This window comes from Bos indicus x Bos taurus, chromosome 10 (genome assembly GCF_003369695.1).
Source record: "Bos indicus x Bos taurus breed Angus x Brahman F1 hybrid chromosome 10, Bos_hybrid_MaternalHap_v2.0, whole genome shotgun sequence".
NCBI classification, from domain to species: domain Eukaryota; kingdom Metazoa; phylum Chordata; class Mammalia; order Artiodactyla; family Bovidae; genus Bos; species Bos indicus x Bos taurus.
In genome coordinates this window covers 7,715,828-7,740,437 of record NC_040085.1, presented here as the reverse complement: position 1 = coordinate 7,740,437, position 24,610 = coordinate 7,715,828, and the positions used below count along the sequence as shown (strand labels likewise).

General features: G+C 50.4%; 1 protein-coding gene across 1 annotated transcript in view; it reads right to left on the bottom strand.

Moving 5' to 3' along the window:
- The window catches only part of SMAD3 (SMAD family member 3), a 123,974-nt gene that overhangs the window by 21,787 nt on the left and 77,577 nt on the right, over nucleotides 1–24,610 (bottom strand). The window contains exons 2-3 of the mRNA XM_027553043.1: nucleotides 1,483–1,676; nucleotides 1,163–1,294 (exon numbers count right to left, since the gene is read on the bottom strand). Coding sequence (XP_027408844.1) covers nucleotides 1,163–1,294; nucleotides 1,483–1,676 — 326 coding nt within the window. The remainder of the gene's footprint in view (nucleotides 1–1,162; nucleotides 1,295–1,482; nucleotides 1,677–24,610) is intronic.

Below are 24,610 nucleotides of genomic sequence, written 5' to 3'. Positions count from 1 at the left end.
GGGCGGGAGCTGAAGGCTGGGCTTCGGACCCCTGGCTCTCGCTGTCCTGTGTTCCCACCTGAATCGCTCTGAACTTCGTTCACACTGTCTGACTCCCAGTCTGAAGTGCCTATTCCTACAGCCTCTGTGGGCCTAAACTTCTCCCCATCCCTCAAGACCAGGTTTAAGCCCCGCTCCCCGCCCTGCCCTCCCCCACCCCCGCCACCTGGCAGTGAACTCACCTATCTCTGAGGGCAACTGCCTCAAACCACCCTCTGGCTCCACCACCCACCCCCGTACCATGATCTGCCGGCTCTTGAGGGGACGTCTCAAGCGGGATGCAAACTGCATGAGAGCAGACTGCCATGCATTCCTCTCATTGAGCTCAGGCCCTGACTGACTTCTCTGCTTTGCTGAACAAAGAGAGTAGGCAACCCACCCCCTAGGGACCAGAGCCACCTGTGACATGAAAGGCCGGGGCTGTAAAGCAGGTCCTCCCTTAATGCTCTGACCCACGCACACAGCCTGCGGTCAACCTCAGCACGGTGAGCTCATTTGGGACCAAAGGCTAGTCCAAAGTAGATGGCTCCAAAAGGAACACGGCCCATCTCTGCCCCAGCTACCCTAGTGCAGGGTCTGGCCAAGCACTGCCAAGCAGTTTTCCTGGACTCCTGGAGTTCTGGTGATTCACACATTATTTGCATGTAAATGATGGGCTTCTAAAAACATTTACACTCTGACAGCAGAGCCCACTTCTCCCTTTAGAGTAAAACCTCCCACCCAGGCTGGAACCCTCCCAGGGCTTACTTACACGGCCCGTTCTCCACACGCTGCCCGGCCCTTGGCCCCGGCTCGGCCCACTGCCTCCGCAGCCCCCAGACCTTGGGGGATCCTGCCTGAACTCCAGCCCCAGGGCCCGGAGGGTGGTGAGAGAAACACAGCCTTGCTATTTCCGCTTCCAAAATAAATGACTGCACCGAGGCCGGGCGGAAGGGTCACGCCGCCGCTCCTCCATGCCAAGAAAAGCATCATTAGTGAGCGGGGAGCCAAGGCCACGGATCCTCTCCCCACAGGGACGCGGGTCTGAGTCAGGGGCCTCGGGCCAGCGGGTGTGCGGAGATGGGGTGATGGGGCCGTCCCGCGCCCGCCTCCGGGGCTGGCCTCACTGCTTGTGGGTGCCTACCTGGAATATTGCTCTGGGGCTCGATGCCGGCAGGGAAGTTAGTGTTTTCGGGGATGGAATGGCTGTAGTCATCCAGCGGGGGGAACTCGGCCGGGATCTCTGTGTGGCGGGGCACCAACACAGGAGGTAGAACTGTGCGGAGGAGACAGAGGGAAGGAGGGTCAGAGTGGATGCCAGGCTGGACTGAAGCCCCGGCACCCCCAGATGCACCAGAGGCCCGCCCTCAGGAAGAAGAGAGGAAGGCAGGGGACGGGGAGAGGAAGAGGCGGAGGAGAAGGATGCCCGGTAGACACCTGCAGACCCCACAGAGGAGGCCATACCTGGGGTCTCTACCCTCTGATAGTGGTAGGGATTCACGCAGACCTCGTCCTTCTTCATGTTGAAGGCGAACTCACACAGCTCCATGGCCCGCAGCTCGTGGTGGCTGTGCAGGTCGGGCCATCGCCACAGGCGGCAGTAGATGACGTGGGGGAGCCCCTTCCGGTGGGACACCTGCAGCCGGCCATCCAGGGACCTGCCAGGATGGACAGGAGGAGCAGAAACGGACAGTGAGGGGGATCCGGCCTGCCTCCTCCCCAAGGCCAGCCCGCCGAGCTCCTGGGAGCCTGGCGGAGACTCAGAAAGCTCCCCCCACAGCCAGCGCTTGTCCGGCTCGCAGGCAGAGGGCTTGCAGATCAGAGAAGCTCTAGGCGTGCTGGGAGGGGTCCAGGAGAAGAACAGAGGCCCACCCGGCAGGCCACGGGCTCCTGGGCCGGCAGAGCAGACCCCGGAGCCACCAGGCCGCGGGATGATGACCCTCCCCGACCTTGAAGGGACGGCACTGAACTGTGCTCTGCAAAGGCCAGGCCAGGCGGAGGTGGGCAGAGGGGCCAGGGCTGAGCTAGAAGACGGGAGCTCTTCAGGAGCCAACGTGAGGATGCAGTGATGCCGCAAGGAGGATGACGGCGCGCAGCCCGTCTCCAGCGGCTCTCCACCCTCACCCAGTTCCTTCCTCAAACACAAGAAAACAAGGGGGAAAATCCCTGTTTCAGCTGGGGTCTGTGATGAGGTGGGGAGCGAGGGAGGGACATGAAAGGGAACTGTAACTGGTCAGGGCCTACACAGCAGGCCTCTCAGGAGCCCCTTTCTGGCCGGGGGCCCAGGCGCCCGGTCCACGGCGCTCGCCTAGCTCAGAGCTCAGGCCTACATGGTCGTGTGTGCAGAGCTGCGACCGCACTCCAGGCCTGGTTCTCCTCGGTCCCCAGCCCAGCTCGGCCCAACCCACCACCCACGGCAGTGTCCTGTCCCTTTGCAAGCCTTGTTTTCTGTGGTGACTTGGCCTGTGAGCAGTTGACCTAGTGCCCATCACACCCCCTCCCCAGAGTAAAATGTGGTCCTTGATGGACCAGTGGCGTGTGTCCACGGGAGCTCTTCTAAAAGGCAAAACCAGAAAGCCTACTCCAACCCATTACATCAGAATCTTCCTCTAAAATCTCCAGGTCATCGGCCCAAAGGAAAGTTGGAGCAGTGCCATAGGCCGTGACGACTGGGGAGCTCGAGTGGCATGAGCACCATCAGCCAAGAGTCAGGTGGGAGACAGGCGGCTTCTGAAAAGATGCGAGACTTCGGGGACAACCAGGATTAGACGGGTGAGGAGAGTCCATACACAAAGAATTCTTTATCAAGGGATTTCCCTGGTGGTTCAGGGGCTAAGACTCCATGCTCACAATGCAGGGGGCCTGAGTTCAATCCCTGGTTGGGGAACTAGATCCCACACGCCATCAACTAAAGGTCCTGCCATAACTAAGACTTGGAGCAGCCAAATTACAAAGAAGAAGAAGGAAAAAAAAAAGGAATGCTTTATCTAACAAGTGTTTCATGAGCTCCTACTTTGTGTGGCATTAGGGATACCGTGGTGAGGGAAAGAGGAAAAGAGCCCACAAAGCGGTCCCAGCTTCCACAGAGCTTCCATGGGCCAGGCCGACGTTAATCTACCAATCAGGTCAGTGACAATGACAAGCGAAGAGCAGGGAGCTGCGAGCGCATACGACCCTGGGGATGATGCTTCACGGAAGGGCGAGACGGGGCATCTCTGAGGGGACAGTGGTTGACCAGAAAGTCTAAAAGGCAAGTAAGCAGACAAAGAGAGGAGGACATTTCGGGTAGAGAGATGAGCATGTGCTAAAGTTCCGAGAAGGTGGAAAGCACAATGTGGAGGGAGACCAGAATGGAGGCCAGAGTGGCCAGAGAGGATGGAGGCTGGGGCAGCAGGGAGGGGCGCCTCTGCAGGGTCTCAGATTCTGGTTCTGCCTTCTTCCTAAGGGCCACAGGAACCCTCTGAGATGTGTGTGTGCGCGTGTGCGTATGAAATTCTGGCTGTGGGGACAAGCAGACTGGAGGCAGCGGTGGTGGAAGAGTCAAGAGTGGATGAGATGGGGAATTCTCTGGTGGTCCAGTGGTTAGACGACTCCCTGCTTTCACTGCTGAGAGCCTAGGTTCGACACCTGGTTGGGGAACTAAGATCCCACAAGCCGAGTTGCATGCCTCCCACCACAAAAAAAGAGTGGATGTGATGGGTGCTCTTATATATAGAGACAGGCCCCCAAAGGCAGTACTGCCCTTCCTACAAGAAGGCTCATCCTTGGACTCCACTGGTCAGCGGGCAGGACGTTTCTGATGGCTGGGCAGGGCTGGTGGAGAGGCATTTAAAGCTCTTTCTCCCTGCCCCCATTTGACTGAGGGTACCTGCTTTCCTGAATAAATGGAATTTATGGACACTGTGAGGGAGAGGCCTGCCAGATGCCACCAGAAGTACCAACCAAAGAGACAGAAACAGGAATCCAGGCAAACTCTCTGAGTCACTGGCCTGGGTAGGGTGAAGGATGGACAGAGGTCAGATCCAGGCTATGGCGCAGGGGCTGCCGGGAGCTGCTGACTAAGGGCAACTCCAAGGGTGTAATTACCTCCCTGCTGTGGGGCCCCACACCAAGGAACCCCAACAGCCCCAAAACAGTAATTAGCAGGCAGAATGAGAGAAGACAGCCTGGGACTCGCCCCTGAGACACGGAAGGCAGACGGCCAGATGTGGAGTCATGAGACCCGGGGTCAAGATGAGGTTCTACTCTTCTGCCTGTGAGACCCTGGGCAAGTCTTGAGGTCTCTGGGCCCCTCAGTTACCTCATCTGTAAAATGGGAACATTCTGCCTCCACTGCTGCACTTGACCTCACGCAATTTTCAGTATCCACTCAAAAGTGCTTTCTGGGGGCTTCCCTGGTGGCTCAATGGTAAAGAATCTGCCTGCCAATGCAGGAGACACAGGTTGATCTGGGAAGATCCCACATGCCAGAGAAACTAAGTCTGTGCACCACAACTGTTGACCCTGTGCTCTAGAGCCTGGGAACCACAGCTGCTGAGCCTATCCACCCCAACAACTGAAGCCTACACACCCTAGAGCCCATACTCTGCAACAAGAGAAACCACTGGAATGCAAAGCCTCTGCTCACCATAACCAGCAAAAGCCCACATCCAGCAACGAAGACCTAGCAGAGCCAAAAATAAATAAATAAAATTATTAAAAAAAACAAAAAGTCCTTAGTGAAGTACCAACCAATGAGCATTATTCTTCCACACAACGGACCATCTCCGAAGTCAGCCCTGGATAAGTGAGGTGGGCTGAGGGGGAGAAAAGGGGGGAGTGGGAGGTGACTAGTGGGGACAGAGAAGGACTTAGCTGTTCCTATTGTCTTGAAAAGCCACTGTGTGCCCACAGAGAGGGACGTGGCCACACTCCCTCTTCAGTGTTTGCCAAAATCCCCCGAAGAGAGATAACTGAACGCCTGGAGTGGCCTCCACATGGAGAGTCCTTGGCGAGATGCTCAGCCTAGCAGGAAGGAGTGACTGTGCAGGGAGTCCCCCTTCCCTACCCAGTTGATGGAAGGCTTTTTTTTTTCTAAATGCAGCACTATTTACAATTGCCGGGACATGGAAGCAACCAAAATGTCCATTGACGGAGGAGGACTGGATAAAGAAGATATGGTGTATATATACAACAGAATATTACTCAGCCATAAAAAAGAACAAAATAATGCCATTTACAGTGACATGGACGGACCTAGAGATTGTCATATTGAATGAAGTAAGTCAAACAAAGAAAGACAAATATTATATGATACCACTTATACATGGAATCTTAAAAAATGATACAAAAAAACCTATTTACAAAACAGAAATAAGAGTCATAGATGTAAAAAAAAAAAAATAGTAATACAGGGCAGGAAGAGGGTGATGGTGGACAACAGGAGAGAAGGGTCCCCCTTTCCACGGGACAGACAGCCTGAGAGAGTGAGCAGAAGGCCACGTTCCCGTCAGCCGTGCAAGGGGCCTGGGCCTCAGCAGGGAAGGCGGACAGGAAAGTCTGGGCACTCCTGGTGCAGAGGGGTGCCCACACGCCGCCCTAACGGCCTAACCCCCGGACCCCTAACAGCCAAACCAGAGACCCAGAGTGACCCAGGGCCCCACATCTGCTCGGGGGCCTGCAAGGGAGAGATGGGTGCAGAGTGGGCAGAAATGGGAGGCCGTGGACGCACAAGGCCTGAGCATGCTATGTGGGGATTCGGCCCTTATGGGTTTGGGGAGTTGACGGCGGGGAAGGAGAGGCAAGGAGGGCAGAAAGCACATCACACTGGCAGGCAGAGGCTTCAGTGTCCTGACTCCTCATCCAACCCCTTCTGGGTTACATGGGTTGTTTTTTCTCAGGGCCTAAAGATCCTGGCTGTCTACCTGCAGTATTAAAGCAGACAAAGCTCCAAACATAAAGGAAGGAGTAAGGAGAAGCGGGTGGTGATAAATGGGAGGGGGTATGAGACTGGGAAGGCGAGGCGGGGGAGGGAGAGGGGACAAAGGACAGAGGATGGGAGGGAGGTGGAGGAGAGAGAGGAGGCAAGTGGTAGATGGTGGGAAGGAGATGGATGGAAGAAGGGGATGGGAGGGAAGAGAAAGGAGGGGAGAGGAGGAAGGGGAGGGGAGTAGGGGGAGAGGAAGGGCAGGGGTGGGAGAGACTAGGAAAGTCTTTGGTCAAATACAACAAACCAGACGGATGCATTTCTCTCTGTCCTGCCCAAGACAATGAGTAGAAGAGCAGATCAGACAAAGCTGGAAAGCAGCTGGCCAAATGGGAACAGACTTAGCAGAGTGATGTGAGCTGAGACCAAGCATCAGCAGAGGAAGCCAACAGAAGTGATTCTCACTGGGCCTCAAAACCTGGGAAGACTCAGGAGTTGGAGGCACCACTCACGTGTCAAGACTCGGCTGCGAATAGGAAGATGGGGCTGAAGTCTGCAGAAGAGGCCTGCAGGTCCCAGCTCCTTCCCTGTCAGCCTCCCCACAAACAGGACCTCCCCAGGCCTGCCAGAGACAGGTCTGCTCTCTGTGGAAAATGATCCGGAGAGCAGGGCTCTGGATGGGGTCACAGGGCTCAGCTGGGGGTGAAGTCAGACAAGGGTTAGAAACAGGATTTCGTGAAGGCTCCCTTGTTCACCAGGCACCAGGACACTAACAGTCAGGCCCATGCCCCCACTCCCACCTGCAGAGGAATTCAACAGCTCAGCCCAGGAGAAAAGACCTGCAACACTGACATCTGGGGATCACCCAACAAAAAGACCCAGTTCCTGCAGGCCTGCCCTACAGGGAAGCCCATTTGCCAACAGGCCCCTCCCATTGCCATACGCCGAGCAGGCACTCAGCTTTTCACTGCCACACTCTCTAATAGAGACGCACATCCGGAATCCCCACAGAGACAGACATAGTGGGGAAGAAAAAAGAAGTCTGAGACAATGTAGGGAGCAGGAAAAAACTTCCAAACAAAATGAAACAAAACAAAAACTACTCTCAGGGAGACAAGTCACTGGAATCCTAAAACAGGAACATTTGCACACTATTGAAAAACATTCCTGGAAATAAAAAATAAGAATATGAAGGAAAACATCAAGAGAGACTGAGTTCTTCATGGACTTCTTGAGTTTTTAAACTACATACATGAATTATTTTGAGTATAATTTTTTTTAAACCAAGGAAGGTACAATGCAAGGTACAGATCAGTGGACACTCAGAGTCCAGAAACAGCCGCGTAGATACGATCCACTGGTTTCTGAAAAAGGTCCAAAGATAACTCAGTAGAGAAATAAGGGACCATTTTCAACAAACGGTGCTAGAACAACTGGACGGCCATATGCGAGGAAAATAAGATGCAATCTACACGTGTACCTTACACTGAAATTAACTAAGGTGGGTCATAATATAAAGCTTTAAACTATACAACTTCTAGAAGAAAACAGAGGACAGCATCTTTGTGACCTTGGGACGGGCAAAGATACTACATCAGAAACATATTCCAAGTTTTTTTAAAGTTGATGAATTGGACATCATCAAAGCCTCAGCCTCTGGTCTTTGAAAAGACCCTGTTAAGAGAATAAAAAAGACAATCCACAAATTAGGAGAAAATATTTGCAAAGAATATATTTGATGGGGCTTCCTTTGTAGCTCAGTCGGTGAAGAATCTGCTTGCAATGCAGGAGACCCCAGTTCAATTCCTGGGTTAGGAAGATCCCCTGGAGAAGGAAATGGCAACACATTCCAGTCTTCTTGCCTGGGAAATCCCATGGACAGAGGAACCTGGTGGGCTACAGTCCATGAGGTTGCAAGAGTCAGACACAACTTAGTAACTAAACCACCAACATATTTGATAAAAGACCTATTTCCAGAATACATAAAGAACTCTGAAAACTAATAAGAAAACAAACAACCCAACTATTAAAAAACAAAACAGGTAAGTGACTTGAACAGACACTACACAAAAAGATATAAATGTGGCGAAAAAAGGAGGATGAAAAGATGCTTGACATCACTAGTCATTAGAGAAGTGCAAACTAAAACAATGAGATGCCACTCCATCATTATTAAAACAGCTGCTACTGAGAAGACTGCCATGTCCTGGCAGGGATGTAGAGCAACTACAACTTATATTGCTGGTGGGAATGTAAAATGGTACAACTACTTTGAAAAACAGTTTAGAAATTTTACAAAAGTTCAAAATATAAACCCACCATATGATCCACTAGGTCCGCTCCGAAGTCTTACCCGAGAGCAACGAAGGCATCTGTCCACACAAACGTGTGCACGAATGTTCATCCCAGCTGTACTCATCCAAGCCCCAAACTGCAGATGACCCAATGCTTCTCAACAAGTGAATGAACAAACACACTGAAACAGCCATACAAAGTCTAGCAACAAAAAAGGATGAACCACTGATACAAATCACGTGGATGAAGAGAAAAACAATCATTCTCAGCGAAAGAAGCCAGCTGTGATTCTGTTTGTATAACATCATATAAAGTCAACGGACAATGCAACCTTATGTTTGCATGACAGCAAGCAGATCCACGGATGCCTCAGGATGGCGGTTGGAGGCGGATGGGATAGGGAGCTTATCAAGGAATAAAGGTGATGGTTGGTACCTTGACTCCTTGTGGTGTTTTTTTTTTTTTTTTAATTGAAGGGTAATTGCTTTACAGAATTTTATTGTTTTTTGTCAAACTTCAACCTGAATCAGCCATAGGTATACATATATCCCCTCCATTTTGAACTTCCGTCCCATCTCCCTCCTCAGCCCACCCCTCCAGGTTGATACAGAGCCCCTGTTTGAGTTTCCTGAGCCATACAGCAAATTCCCGTTGGCTATCTATTTTACATACGGTAATGTAAGTTTCCATGATACTCTTTCCATACATCTCACCCTCTCCTCCCCTCTCCCCATGTCCATAAGTCTATTCTCTATGTCTGTTTCTCCTTTGCTGCCCTGTAAATAAATTCTTCAGTACCATTTTTCTAGATTCTGTATATGTGTGTTAGCATACAATATTTATCTTTCTCTTTCTGACTCACTTCACTCTGTATAATAGGTTCTAGGTTCATGCACCTCATCAGAATGGACTCAAATGCGCTCCGTTTTATGGCTGAGTAATATCCATTGTGTATAGGTACCACAACTTCTTTATCCATTCATCTGTCGATGGACGTCTAGGTTGCTTCCATGTTCTAGCTATTTGTAAATAGTGCTGCAGTGAACAATGGGATACATGTGTCTCTTTCAATTTTGGTTTCCTCAGCATATATGCCTAGGAGTGGGATTGCTGGGTCATATGGTGGTTTTATCCCTGGTGGTGGTTCTGCAGGTATATACACAGGTCACAAATGACCAAACTGCACAGTGGAAAAACATGCAGTTTGTTGTATGTCAAATATACCACCATTTTTTTAAAAAAAGGACTTTGGGGCTTGGTACTTGGATAAACCTGGATTCAAATACGGACTCTCTGGTCAATAGCTGTGTAAACTTGATCAGATTGCTTAATGTCTTGGTCTTAATTATCTGTCATCTTAAATAAGTCCCTTTGCTGGATTGTTGGGAGGACTAAATGACATTCCAGGGAAAGCTTTTGGTGAATAGTTAGGACACAATATATGGCATCAACCCACTATCGTTTTTGTAGCATCACTATTACTACCCCCATCACTATGACAGCACCCAGAAGAGAAAGGTCCCCAGGAGGAGCTCAAGACAGCAGGCCCCGCCCCTGCCCGGGCCATCTGGGTCCACAGCCCTGGAGCCACAGCGAGGCCTTGGGTAGCCTGGTGCTTCTAGTCTTCACAAGACTCTCGTGCTCCTTATCTCAGAGCAGCCTCACCGAGATGCAGTTGGGTCATAAGGCAAGTCTTGTAATGGTCCCGCCTCACTCCATCGAGAGGAAAGGCGCCCCCCTCCTAGGACCACACAGCTGTCTGCACCCAGGTTATAGCTACAGAGCAGGTCTCCTGGCTGCCAGGCCAGGCCTGATGGTGGGGAGACATCACCACTCTCTCCAGCTCCTGAGTACATGACCACCGGTCTGGCTTGGCAGTATCCTCAAGAAGTCACCTGGGACTTCCCTGGTGGTCCAGTGGTTAAGAATCTGCCATCCAGTGCAGGGGACGTGGGTTCAATCCTTGGTCGGGGAACTAAGACCCCACATGCCATGGGGCAAGTAAGCCAGTGTGCCACAACTGCCAAGCCCATGTGCCTCAACTAGAGAGAAGCCCACATACTGGAATGAAAATCCCAGGTGCCACAGATAAGAGCCATGCAGCCAAATACATAAATAATAAAATATTCAAAAGAAGAAGAAGTCATCTAGTTCATGCCCCTGCTTCTGGGCTGTACAATTTGCACCCTCACGACGAGGAGGGCATCTCATTCATGTCCTTCTATGCATCACCGACTACTCCTTTGGGCTCAAGGCTGCACAGAGCTAGCCCTGGTAGTGTTCCTTCTCTCCCTCTGTCCCACTCAAAACACCCAGTAATGCTTACCAAAGGATTAATAGTGAACTGGGAGTTTCAGCTGCTGGATCTAATTTAGTCCATGTGTCTGGTACACACCCTCCCAGCTTTACGGGGCGCCGGGCCCATTTTAAGCAAATCCAATAAATAAGTCTTAATTCTGAGCTGATGTTACCATAAACACGCTCCACTGCAGAAAAGGGTCTATTTCCGACCTGCCCCTCTCCCTGACCCAGTCCTTTCTCAGCATGGCCCAAGACCAGCTGCTGGGGCTAAGAGCACAGTCCGCCTCTGGGCTGAGGTCCTGTCCCACATCCAGCAGCTTCCTGATGCGAGACCCTCAAGAGTTTCTCCAGCAACGCTCTCAAGCTCCTCTGACAGAGGTTTTATTCCTTAAATATATTCTTCACCAGCTGAACCATTTCCTGTGGCAGGAAATTAGGTTTCCTCCCATTGGCTCCAAGTGGGGCCCATAAAGTGTCCCAAAATGATGGTGGGAGCCACAGCCAAGGACACGGACATGCCAAAGTCCAGAGCTGATGGTGAAGCAGAGCCCACCAGTGCATTCGGGCAGAGAGGCAGGCCTGGGGCCCACATATCCCTGTGACCAGAGATTTGTGACCCACAGCCATCTGGGGGCCGACATGAAACCGGCAGACTTGGACACGGGGCTGGGAGATCAGGATCAGAGCACAGAGCTCCAGAAACACACCAGGACCCAGTCACAGCATGGACTATACGCGGGGCACATTGCTGCATAGGCATGCGTGTGCACTCGGTCATGCCCAGGTCTTTCTGGCCCCATGGACTGTAGCCCACCAGGCTCCTCTGTCCATGGGATTTTCCAGGCAAGCATACTGGACTGAGTTGCCATTTCCTTTTCCAGGGTATTTTTCCCAACTCAGGGATCTAACCCGCATCTTTTGCATCTCCTGCATTGGCAGGCAGGTTCCTTGCCAGCTGAGCCACGGAGGAAGCCCGGGCACACTGCTACTATGTGAGAATACAAAGACGGCTCAACCCCAGGGCATCCTGCCTTCCCCAAGTTTAGAGAACTAAAGGGGCTTGACCAAGGTCATGTAACTTGTACAGGAGCAGGGCCAGAACTCAGAGCCAGACCCGGGTGGAGAAATGGAGGGTGGGCTAAACAGTGCTTTTTCCCATGCTGTCCCACGCTGCCTCCTTACCAGGGAAACTGACTTCTTGCTGCTGCTGCTGCTGCTGCTAAGTCGCTTCAGTCGTGTCAGATTCTGTGCGACCCCATAGACGGCAGCCCACCAGGCTCCCCCGTCCCTGGGATTCTCCAGGCGAGAATACTGGAGTGGGTTGCCATTTCCTTCTCCCCAGCAAATATGAAAGCCCTGCAAATAGCCCTGCTGAGAGGACCAGTGGATTTAGGGGTTCACCCAGGATCCTCTCCCTTTGGTCAACACAGCCAAATCCAGGACTTGCCTGGTGCTCCAGAGGTTAAGACTCTGCCTGCCAATGCAAGGAACACAGATCCGATCCCTCGTGCAGGAAGATCCCACCTACCGGGAGCAACTAAGCTTGAGCACCACGACTACGAAGCCCAAGTGCCTGGAGACCACGCTCTGCAATAAGGCACTGCAATGAGAAGCCCTCGCTCACGGCAACTAGAGAAAGCCCATGAGCAGCAGCAAAGATACAGTACAGCCACAAACACACACACACACCCCCCACAGACAAAACCAAAGCATCCTCTGTTCCAGGCAGAAATGCCACACAGGGGTCACACGTCGAGTCAAGGGGCTCCAGGTGACAAATCACAGACGTCCAGCATTTAAAGAACGAAGCATTCCTGGTCAGCTAAGCCCCGGCTAACTGTCTACCTGAAAACCCACTCTGCAGAACTGCAGACTGGGACTTGAGGACCTTGAGAGCATCCTGCCCAATTCCTTCCTTCTGTGGTTGAGGAAACAGATTCATAGATTAAGCCCTTCAAGTTCACCCAGCAAGTGAGCGCAGAGCAAGAAGGTGGTCGCCCAGCTGTCATTTCACAGCAGCCAGAACTCGCTGCTGAAGTCTGAAAGACGTGAGCCCACATTCGCCCTCAGTAAGCTGAGTGCGACAAAACATATTAATAAATTTTCTTTATTGTATTGGATCTTAAGTTGCCTGGAGTTCTCAATCTTCAGGATGACAAATATTTTTTTAAAAACTGGGTCTGAGCACTTGATCTAGGTGAAGGACGTATGCTATAATTTCTGTCCCATCAGTGCAACCTTCTGAAAGTTACATTAAAAGAACCTGTTACAAACAAAAAGAAATTTAGCTGTATATTGAATGTGCTGCTGCTGCTAAGGCACGTCAGTCGTGTCCAACTCTGTGAGACCCCATAGACGGCAGCCCACCAGGCTCCCCCATCCCTGGGATTCTCCAGGCAAGAACACTGGAGTGGGTTGCCATTTCCTTCTCCAATGCATGAAAGTGAAAAGTGAAAGGGAAGTCGCTTGTTGTGTCCGACTCTTTGCGACCCAATGGACTGCAGCTCCATCCATGGGATTCTCCAGGCAAAGAGTACTGGAGTGGGTCGCCAGTGCCTTCTCCGGTACATTGAATCTATTATTCCCCAAATCTTTTCAAAGTTTACTTTGGTTGTTAGAGTTTAAATAAAAAGTAACATTTCCAGTATTGGCTCCTTCTTATCATCTGGTACCACAAAAGAAGAATCTGGCACAGGGGATTGGGGGGTGGTCCCCAAGTTCCGGATAACTGAGGTTTCCCTGTAACCCCACCACAGCGACCACATGCTCCAGCCCGTTTCATAAATGTCCTCAGCAAGTTTTGTTAAGTACACTAAGCACGTTTTTTTTTTTTTTTTTTTAATGTTCCAGTTTAGATTGGCCTGTGAAGAGCTGAAAACAGAATTTCACAAGCCCTGATACCAGTCACTGAACCACCTCACCAAGAACAACCCAATTCCCATCTGAACTTGCCAATGGGTAATAGCTGATGCTTTAGGCTGCCACACTGGGGAACAACCCATCCCATGCCAGGCTGAAGCCCCCTGTGCTGTGCTCTGGACCAGAAACCAGCTCTCACTCCTTCCCCACTGGACTGATGTCTCCCCTCCCCGCTGAGAGCTTTCCAGAGTTGCTGGCTCAGATCTGTGACAAGTGCTCCAAGCAGATGGGGCCCAAGTGTGAGCCCCAGAGGTGGGAGGACCCCCTGGGCAAACCCTGGAAGGAAGAAGCCAAGGAACACCTCGTCCTGCCCACTGCGGGAGGTGGATCCCACAGGAAACACATTATCTGGACGTGAGGGCCTCACTCCTCCCAAGGGCCCCGGGATGCACTCAGGGTGTGCACTTTCTACAGAAGGAGGAGGCTGATCTGGAGAAAGTTCACTTAATTACAATCATCTGTAAAGCACACGTACAACAAGAATCTTTCAACATCGGGCTGTGAGGGGAGCCCAGTCCCCTCCTCACCCCAGCTGCTCAACCTCAGCTTTCCCGAGACTGGGGACAGATCACTCTACATTGGGGTGGAGAGGAGCCACAGCTGGCCTGTGTGTGGCAGGACATTTAGCAGCATCCCTGGCCTGTACCCAGTAGATGCCAGTAGCACCTCACCTCCCAGCTGCAATAACCAAAATCATCTCCAGGTATCACTAAAGGTCCCCTAGGGGGCAAAGTCACTCCCCTAGGTTCCTTGAGAACCTGTGGGCTATGGAAATACTCTGGGCACAGGCACAGGTTGGGGAAACAGAAGCAATCTCCACCTCAGAGCAGGTGTCAGCCTGGCACTTCTCACTCATCATCTCCCTGGGTACAGGGATTCTGTGGGCTGGGTCCCCTCAATCCCATTTTACAGGTGAAAGATTCACATGACATTGAGTGACTCGCTCAAAGTTGCCCAGATGGGCAAGAAGTGGTGCCCGACTTTGTAAGCTAGGATCACAGCCCAAACCCAGCTCCCCATGCCTGTGATCATTCTTTTTGAACCAGAGGTTCTCCATGGGACTGCTGAGACCATCCATGGTCATGGTACCCTCCCGTCCCCCTCACCCATGCAAAGAAAGTAGTTATGTCTTGGAGGGAGAGGGGGAGAAGGAAGACAAGGAGGAAAAGGAGTGTTTCATGTGGAATCTATTTCACAGCTTTGGTGTTCAGGAACTTTTTTTTTCCTCCAAGAACCAACTTGACGGGGATTACTTTTTTCTCCGCAGGATCACAGAGGTTTCACACTGGAAAGGGAAGATGTGACAGAAGTCTGGGTTGGTCTCTGGTTACTGAAATAAGGGGGAAAGAATTGATGCCAGGCTTCACGGAACTTTCTGGATCGCCATTTTGCTCTGCCAGTTAATATTCACTAAGAATGGAATTAAGCCTGAAGATCATGTATTTGTTTATTTTTAAAGAGATCACTCACAGAATGCTCAGGATACTCATAGCCCTTGGCCCTGTTCTGATGGGCTTAAGGCAAAAAGTACGCTTCAGCCCAGCTTTTATTACAACCCCCACCCCGAAAGCTCACTTCGTAAAACACAGGGAGTTTGAAATGGAACTGTGAGTTCAGGTGTGTTTAGATACTTCTCATTCGACTGGGGGACTCTGGCCTCCTGTGGCCCTGGCCCTACATGCAGCATGGCTATTCAAACAGCCCACACTTCAAGGGTCCCTGCTTCCAAACTGCTCTGGAGAAATGGATTCATTTGTATTTTCAGTATGGGAGAAAAGAAGAGAAAATGGCAGCCTGAAGCCCAGAGGACAGACTCACACAAGAAGACAAAAGGGTTCCTTCTACATGGCACTCCGGGAGCAGCTGGGGAAGAGATTCACCAGGCTCCACAGTCTAACTTTGGAGGGAAAAGTTTAAAAAAAAAAAAAAAAAGACGCTGGTGGGGGGTAGGGGGGCGTGGGGAGCAGCTTTTGGAGACTGTTAGATCATTATCTAGGCTTAGACCCTTTTTTCTGAAGAAGAGAAAACCAGGGCTTGAACTGCAGATCAGCCTTCCACTAATAAATGCCTGAAGACTGAGAAATGTCTTTGATCTCTTACAAAATAAAAAGGCAGGGCTCCAAAGAGTCACCTCCCCTGACAACTGCTATTTCTCTTGTCTTATCTGCCAGTGAACTTCAATATTAGCTCACTTCGCTAAACAAACAACTCTTATTACAGGACTCTTAGTCATTCTGTTTTTTCACTTTCTTCCAGCAGAAACCATTAAGGTCTGAGTAGCCTCTCTGGGGCTGTCTTTTCCCAGACCCAGTTCCCAGCCTTCCACCTCCTGCCCCACCAGGTTTGCAAGAACTGAGCCCCATGAATCACTTCCTGTGGGCAGACTGCACGTTTGGGGATGGGATTTTCTTTGTCTTTTTTTTTTTTTCCTTTTTTGGAGAAGATTCTCACAGACAGTTGGGCCTCAAGGAGTGGAACAAGGCAATGATGATGATCGCTCACTGCCTTGTCCTATTAAAACAAATCAAAGTTTCCAAAGACATATAGAAAATGTCAGGCGGTGTTCGTGACTAGGGGAGTTGGGGGGGGAGAGGTGAAGAGGACAAATGAGGAGTTTTTCTGTTAATTGCTCAGTTTTGACTTCCTTCATTATGAGTCACTGGCCAGGGAGATAAAACAATGTCATAAGCACTATAGAGCATGCAGGGTAAACCTGGCAACTTTCTGTGACATTTGAACTGAGGAGTAGGGCTTCTAGAAAATGTTCACTCAAGCTCCAAGTTTACAACCATTTCTGGTGAAATACCATACAATACGGGTTGGGAAAGGAACATTCTCACATTTCAGTCTTAATCACATTTACCACTCTTTCCCTTATTTTTAAGAGAGGCCCACAGATTGGAAGGAAATCTAAAAAACAGGGGCTATATGTATAACTGATTCACTTTGCACAGAAACTAACACGACATTGTAAAGCAACCATACTCCAATAAAAATTAACTTTAAAAAAGTAAATAGGCCCCAAAGCCTTAAGTAAGAATCCTCAAACCTTTCAGGGCAGCCACTGTAGGGGAGCTGGAAGCAAGGGAGGGGTGGGAAATGACCACATTTCTAGAAAAAGTGAGTTTAAGGCCCATGAAGTTAAACAGCTACCTGTGTAAGCAGAAAAGACAGCGTTTGCAGGACACCAGTCTCTAACATTCCACAGACACTCTGCCTCTCTGGTCCAAAGCTTTACAAGCTTACATAAGCAGTTTCCATCTAACTGGTAACAAAGAATGGGTGTCCTGTATATTCTGGGCATCACTATCCTGAGGACAATTTAAGCAGCCAATTAGCATTCCTTTCAGACTAAGGGGACAGACTTCCTATTGTCTCTCAACAAAAGGTTCTGGTTCATTGGGGGCAATTGCACCTAAGACAGCAAAGAACCCCTATGGGCAGGAAGATGGGAATTCCCAGTAAACAAGAAGGGAGGACTTCAGAACTTAAAACGTCAGGGTGGCAATCACCTGCTGGCCTCAAGGACTAAACAGCTCTAGGCTAAAAGCTGCATCACCAACCACTGCCCCCACCGACCCCCCCCCCCCCCGCCCCCCGCCCCCGCCGGCAGCTCCACTCGGGAGCACAGAAAGGCTTCCAGGTGAAGCTCCCTCCCCTCGGGTCCAGCACCCGCACAACTCTCTTCCACACCCAATGCACCCAGTCCCAGCCAAGTACCCAGAGTACCTGCCCACCCACCGCCTCATCAGACGCCCACTTCCCAAACAGCACACAGGTATTTAGAGGCCTGTGTTGCTGTTGCTGCTGCTGCTGCTAAGTCACTTCAGTCGTGTCCGACTCTGTGCGACCCCATAGATGGCAGCCCACCAGGCTCCCCCGACCCTGGGATTCTCCAAGCAAGAACACTGGAGTGGGTTGCCATTTCCTTCTCCAATGCATGAAAGTGAAAAGTGAAAGTGAAGTCGCTCAGTCGTGTCCGACTCTTTGCGACCCCATGGATTGCAGCCTACCGGGTTCCTCTGTCCATGGGATTTTCTAGGCAAGAGTACTGGAGTGGGGTGCCACTGCCTTCTCCGAGAGGCCTGCGTTACAGGTATGGAAATTCACGGTGCTTCGCTGGCTCAAGTTGTTGAGGTAACATGTTGCAGCCATAGTGCCTGAGTGTGGGGCTCTTATATCCACAGCCACAGATCTTCAGTCCTTGGTTACCACCATGCTGACATGGTCTAGGGGTCCAGAGGCTCCCTTCGGCCCAATTATGCCTCCAGCTTAAAGATTACCCCCATTCTGTGGCTCTTCCTGCAGAAAGATCTCTCTCTGTCCTCCCCTCTTCAAAGACTTACAGACCTTACTGTCCAACACTCACCAAACTCACCATCACCATCACCTGGGATGATAGAGTAACTTCCATGTGTACCTGGCTTCCCCTCCCAGCAAAGACAGGAGCTCCTTAAGGACAAGGAGACCCAGCTTAAAATAACTGCCCCCATCCCCTGAATGGAGCATGGGGCTTGTATGTTGCATTTGTTCACAAGTAGGTCAGGGCAAGGGAATTACTCCTCTGGGCAGCAACAATCAGAAGATGGAGGCAACAAATACAAACCTTAGGCTGCATCCCAGCCTTAGGAACCCAATCAAGACACGAAGCCTTGTAGTAAAGGGACCCACAGATGCACGTTACTGCCAGAAACCCAATGCCAGGAATGTTCTCGAAGCAATCAGCTGGTATCGAGAGGTGCCATTAAAAACAGCGGGGGAATGACAGCCACAGGTGCCAGTTCATTCTGCTAAAGCAGCCAGCGATGGGGTGCAGGGAGCTGAAAGGCTTCTGAGTGAGGAAGTCCTGCCTACTTCACTCATCATACCAGAGACAGACAAAGTCATATGTGGCTAAGGTTGTAGGCAGACACGGGCTAGAAGGTTTTTCGATGAATTTACTCAACAAATATTTGTTGAGCGGAGATTTTATCAGTGTTGAAGTTACTGGCAGAGAAGACATATGCACAACAAATGTGGGTCTACGCCAGGGAGTGGACTAGAGTGTCTGCGCTCCCGCGCTGGCTGTGCTGCTCAGAGGTGAGGGGGCCTCTAGGTATGGCGCATCCCACCTATACAACAATGGGTTCAGGGACTTCCTTGGTGGTCCAGTGGTTAAGACTTCGCCTTATAATGCAGAGGGTGTTGGTTCGATTCCTGGTCAGGGAACTAAGGTCCCATATGCCTCATACTCCCCTCTTTAAAAAAGAACTAGAACATAAATAACAAAAGCAATATTGTAACAAATTGAATAGACTTTAAAAATAGCCACATTAAAAAAAATCCTTAAAAAAATGATGGGTTCTGCCAGTCTCTCCTGTCTGCTTGCTATCCTGCACTGACAGTTCACCTACCTGAGAAACACACTAATTTGCCGTGAAAAGGATCTTCAGAATGGTTGTGTTTACATCTGCCAGCTCCCTGACTGCCTTTACGCACGTAGGGCCTTGGAAGAAACAAATCTGATTCATCAACAGCAGCAGAGCAAATACATGATCAAGAAGAGGGACTACCATCTCAGAAATGAAACAACACACAGCAAGGGGAAAAGAGAAAACCTCAGGACTTCCACTCTTTCTGCAGGTTAGAAGAAAACAAACCCCCAAAGCCCAAACCTAACAGCAGTATCAGCAAGGCTGTGGCAGTCACAGCTGTGAGGCGATAGTAAAGGATAAACTGGTATCAAACAAGTTCCTGAGAGAGAAGTTGGCTTCAAACCAGAAAGATGGGGCTTCCCTGATGGTCTAGTGGCTAGGACTCTGCCCTCCCAGTACAGGGGGCCCAGGTTTGATCCCTGGTCAGGGAACTAGATTCTACATGGTGCAACCAAGACCCAGTGCAGCCAAATAAATAAAAATAAACATTTAAAAAGAAACCCAGAAAGGTAACAGGCTGCAGAATTGCTGACCTCAAAGGTCAGAGGTCAGGAAACGGGTGCTATGGCTCACAGACGTGGTCACATTCGTGGCTAGCTTCGGTGGGATTTGCCCAAGACACAGGAATTAATACAGATGACCTCGTATGGTTTGTTCCAGGTTCAGGAATCAGAGGACTTCAGAGCTGGGGGTGGGGGTGGGGGCTCTAAAATGAACCACTGCACTTCCTCTCCCTCTTTCTCTCCACTTAGGAGGAGACCGAGGCCCCGGCAGAGAGAGCATCACCCAGGGCCCCTTCCGTTCTTGTTTTTTTTTCTACTCCAGGAATCCATGATCCTAAAACTATCTGTGGCCCGAAATGGAAAACTCAGCTGTCAGGGAACAAAAAAGCTAAGCCCACAACAAACGGCAGGGCTCCCCTCTGGGCAGGAAGACCAGAGGGCGTCTGGGCAGGAGGACCGCCTTCTGGCGCTTCCCACCCTCCGCACAGCCAGCTGTCGGCCCCAGCGCCCTCCCGGCCCATGTTCCAAGGAGGCCGGGCCCATCTCCCGGCTCTGTAAACAGCTCTGCCCTCCCCTCCCTCTGCCGCCAGAGCGCAGACACCCCCTGCCACCGGGGCCTGGACTGTTTGGTAACAATGGAGGGAACGTTAAACAAGGGTGGAAGACGGGAAGTGAATCACTGAATTCTCAAGCAGGCTCCTTGGAAGGGGCAGGGTGGCGGGAGGGGAGGCTGGGGCCACTCGGGGAGGCCTGGCAGACGGTGGGGAAAGTTTCCCGGATGCTCTCTTCTTGCCCCACAATAGGGTGCCCCCCGGCTCTGCCTGCCTTCCGGCAACAGGCAAGCTCAAGTTCCTGAGTCATCTCGGCTGCTTTGAGAAGTATCTCGGATGTTCTCTGCTCGGGCACCAGGTGGAAGCGGGTGGAGATGCAGAAGAAGAGCCACTTCTCCACAAAAGGACCCAATTCTGTCCCCACGGCCCTTCAACAGTCAGATCCTGGTCTCCCCAGTAAAGGGAATGGCTTTGTCTCCTCTTTCCCCTGCTCATAGCATCGATTATTTATATGGAGATTTTCCATGGGACAATGGCAGGGCATGACTTGAAGTGGCATCTAAGTGAGACACACACTGTCCCCTATCCCCGCCCCCTCCCCCCGCCCAGTCTGTACTGATTCCCACTCAGCCCAGGTGCCACTCCAAGCCACCTCCAGAACCATCGCTCACCTCCACTGACGACCACCTCTACCGGGAGAGGCAGGGAGACGCTCCAGCAGCCCCAGTCTGTAGTTACTGAGGGCCTACTATGTGCCAGGCACTTAGCGAGCACCTCAGTTTGCTCAGCTTTTCAAAGGATCAAGGACTAAAGGACCAAACCATGCACCCCTGAAGTCAGTGTGCAGGAGCAGGGCCACGGGCGCCCCACAGTTGGTGTAAATCGGACCTAATTTTTGCTTTCCAGGTTCTCTTTTCACAACTAGCTTCTCCCATACCTGCCTCACCTTCATTCCAGAGGTAACATCAATCAGTTGTTTCCTAAAACAAGTTCTTCGCTAAACACTTTATACTTTTATATACTTTTATCCTGCTGGACAGGGCCCTGTTTTGTAAAAGACCACCATGAAGTTCAGAAAGGTTAAGATTCTTCCACAAGGTCACACAGAGAGCAGGACAGCAGAGTCAAGCTCTGAACTCCAAACACAACAGCCTAGGGTCTTTCCATTGCATCAGGCTGTTGCCCGGCATACTCACCTGCCGTGAAGAAGACACGGTGGGAACAGGTGAGACCAGGGACCAGGAACCAGATTCCAGCTCTGGCTCCTCTCTCTGCCACCTGGGTGACCTTAGGGAAGGTGTCTCATCTCCCAGGGCCAGTTTAAATGTTAGAACATGATAGAAACTTCATCTGAGGACAATTTATGTTGTTGTCCATGCTGGTGGTGTTTTACATGATACCAGCAGCTTTGAGCAGAGACTAAGGAGATGAACAATTTCCTCCTTCCTAAGTCCACTCAAGTTTGCCAAGTTTTTCTTGACACTCCCATCCTTAGAGATCATGAAAGTGAAGGTCTGAAGCAGTTGCCTGGGTTCTTCAAGTCCCAGTCCTGCTTTAGTGACTATTTGTGAGTTATTCCCGTTCCCCAAACCTTAGTTCTCATCTGTAAAACGGGCAGGTTGGACCAGATATGCCCAAGGTCCCTTCTCCGACAATGTGACTAACTATTAATCAGCAGCTCACTGTTTTGTTCTTTTTCTCACACAGAGAAGACTTCCTCCAGGCAAATTTCTCTGAACAATGCAAAAAGGAACACAATTCCAACACCCCAGCAATACCATTCTGTTCTAGCTCCCGCTGGGGACTGCCCAAGTGCCAGGAACTCAACTCCCATGGTCAACTCCAAAGCTGGCCTTCTGTGTGTGGCTTTGCAAGGATGAGGGAATCCACAAGGTTAACTTCCTGCCTGCGCTCCGCACGAATGCTCTGAGCAGGAATCACAGAGCTGCGGAAGCTGCAGCGGAAACTGCAGAGTCTGTCCCCATGCCTGGTCACGGAAGAATCGCAGGCAGGGAAGGCGTAGCTGCTGCAACATTCAGCATCGGCCACTGAGAAGATTATAGAAGGCAAGCTGGTGCCATCCTGTGTCTAAAAGCACCGCAGTTCTACCCCAGGTAGGATGTCAGAACCTCATGAGCAAATCCATTGATGGCTGTGATGTGAAGTCCTTTTGTGCTCCCAAGTCCCAGTAGGAAACACTACATAATTACTGATTTAATTAAGTGAAAATTGAGGGCCAAATGCATTCTACACCAATATCTGCTCTTTCAAAGGGCATTTTCAAAAGGAAAAAAAACTCCTCCTCCATAAGAAACGTTTAAAACAAAAAGTAAATGAGAGAAAACCCACGTGTACATATTCCCCTCGGACATAATATTTTATACAGATCATGTACTTTTGACAGCCTCAGCTAAAATTCTTTGCTTTTAAACACAAAGAGCAAAACTCCTGTTTATATCCATACAGTGAAACATTACCCAGTTATAAAAAGGAATTCACGACTGCAACATGCAAAAACATGGAAGAATCTGAAAATAATTATGCTATGCGAATGAAAGTATCCCCCCCACCAAATAAAAGGAGTACACCCTGTACAATTTCATTAGTGTAAAATTTTAGGCAGTTTAAACTAATGAACAGTGACAGAAAGCAGACCAGTGGCTGCCTGGAGACCGAGGGGCAGCAGGCAAACAGGAAGGCAGAGGTACAAATGGCAGAAGGATCTTGCGAAGGGCATGTTCATTATCTTGATCATGCCAATAGTCTCATGCGTGTACATATGTCAAACTCATCAAACTGCACACTTTCAATAAGTGTCATTTACTGTATGTCAATTATATCTCATCTATTGCTCCAAAAGTGTCAGAGCTATCTTTCTGTTTACTCCATGACACGCTGAAGAAAGCCAGTGTTGACAAAGGAAAGCATAACGACTCCATTATGACGTTCTAAAAAGGCGTGACATGTACACACACTAATGAGTTTGCTGAAAAAGTAGTTACAGCCTCTCTGGTACATGAACGTCTAACTATCTAGTCATTCTCATAAAACTGCGCAGATCCATGACTTGAGACACTGCTCGTAACAACTGTTGATCAATGAAAAGCCTCAGAGCATCACAGAGCGGGTCTCAGAACTTCAAGTTGGCACTGGAGAATAAATTGTACACAGAAACTCCAGCCCCTGCCTCAGTAGTGTGGGGACTGGGGTGCGTGCAGGGTGTGGCCTGGCCAGGAACGATCCACGGAGCAAAGGGGCATGCCAGGGAAATGATGGTGGGGGGATGTTTAAACCCAGGAGCAAACTTTCGGGTGTGCTGTGCTCCGAGCGAGCTCTCTCTTGCACACGGCCTCACATCCCTGTGTTCATGTTCAACGTGGTGGGCCGAGATGGTGAAGTGCAGGGGTCCTTTCAAGCATCACAAGACTATTCTGTCAGCTTTTTTTTAAAAATCTTTAAATGTTGAGGTCACTATAGCTTCACCATAATTTAGCACGGTGGTTTGCCAATGTCTTAAGACATCGGCAGCCTCTACAATCACTCAGGCCTCCAGACTCCCCTATATTAACCTCCTATTCCCAAACAAACCAGATATAAACACTCTGTTCCCCTCAAGAAGCCTAAGATTTGGGGATGGGAAGGCTGTATATCAGGGCACATCACTTGGAAACCTCTTATCTAGGACACTCATGGCTCAGGCAGTAAAGAATCTGCCTGCAATGTAGGAGACCCGGGTTCGATCCTTGGGTTGATAAGATTCCCCTAGAGAAGGGAATGCCAACCCATTCCAGTATTCTTGCCTGGAGAATTCCGTGGACAGAGAAACCTGGCTGGCTACAGTCCATGGGGTCTCAAAGCGTTGGACATGCCTGAGCGACTAACACATCTAGGACATGCCAAGAGGCAAGAGCACTCGGCACACTTAAGACTGACGCTGGGGGCAAGAAGGGAGGGGCACATTAACGAAGTGAGAGACAGAGGTCGCCGTGCCCGAAGGACAGTCCTTCCAACCTGGTGGTGATGCGTCCCCAAAAGTTCTGCAGAAAGACCGAGTTCATTGCCAGCCCAGCCCCGGGATTGAGTATTTCTAGTATAAACTCCACACAAACCATGGAGGCTCTGCAAATGTTCACAGACGGTGATGAATTCCTACTTCTGGCCAAGTGCACAGAGAAAAAGGCCAGTTCTTAAACATTTGAATGCTGATAGTCCTGAAACAATGCGGGGGTTTGGGCGGGGGAGATACGAAGAAGAATGAACACACACACACAAAGGAAATTAAAAATGGAATAGTTTAGCATCATGGATAAGAGAACAGTGAAAGTCAACTGTCCGGTCCGGGACTGGGTTCCTCCTAGCCCAGGTGTGTGTCCGCGAGCAAGTTACTTAAGCTCTCTGGATCTTAGTTGCCTCAAACCATCCTGGAGGCAGGTAGTATCATCCCCAACTTAAAACTCATGGTGCAGGAGACCAGAATATGTGAGCAACATTTCACAGCATCAAGAACTGACCCTCCCAGAGCTTGCCCCCACCGGCGCCTCCCCTCAGCCCCAGGTGAACCGCATCTGTTTTCAACACAGTTGAACTGGCTTTTCTGGGGCACCTGGCCCCTTGTTCAGCTGCCAGAGTACAAATAAGCTAGTACCTGCTGGAAGCCCATCAGAAATACGAATCACAAACCAGAAAAAAAGCATTAAGTAGAGA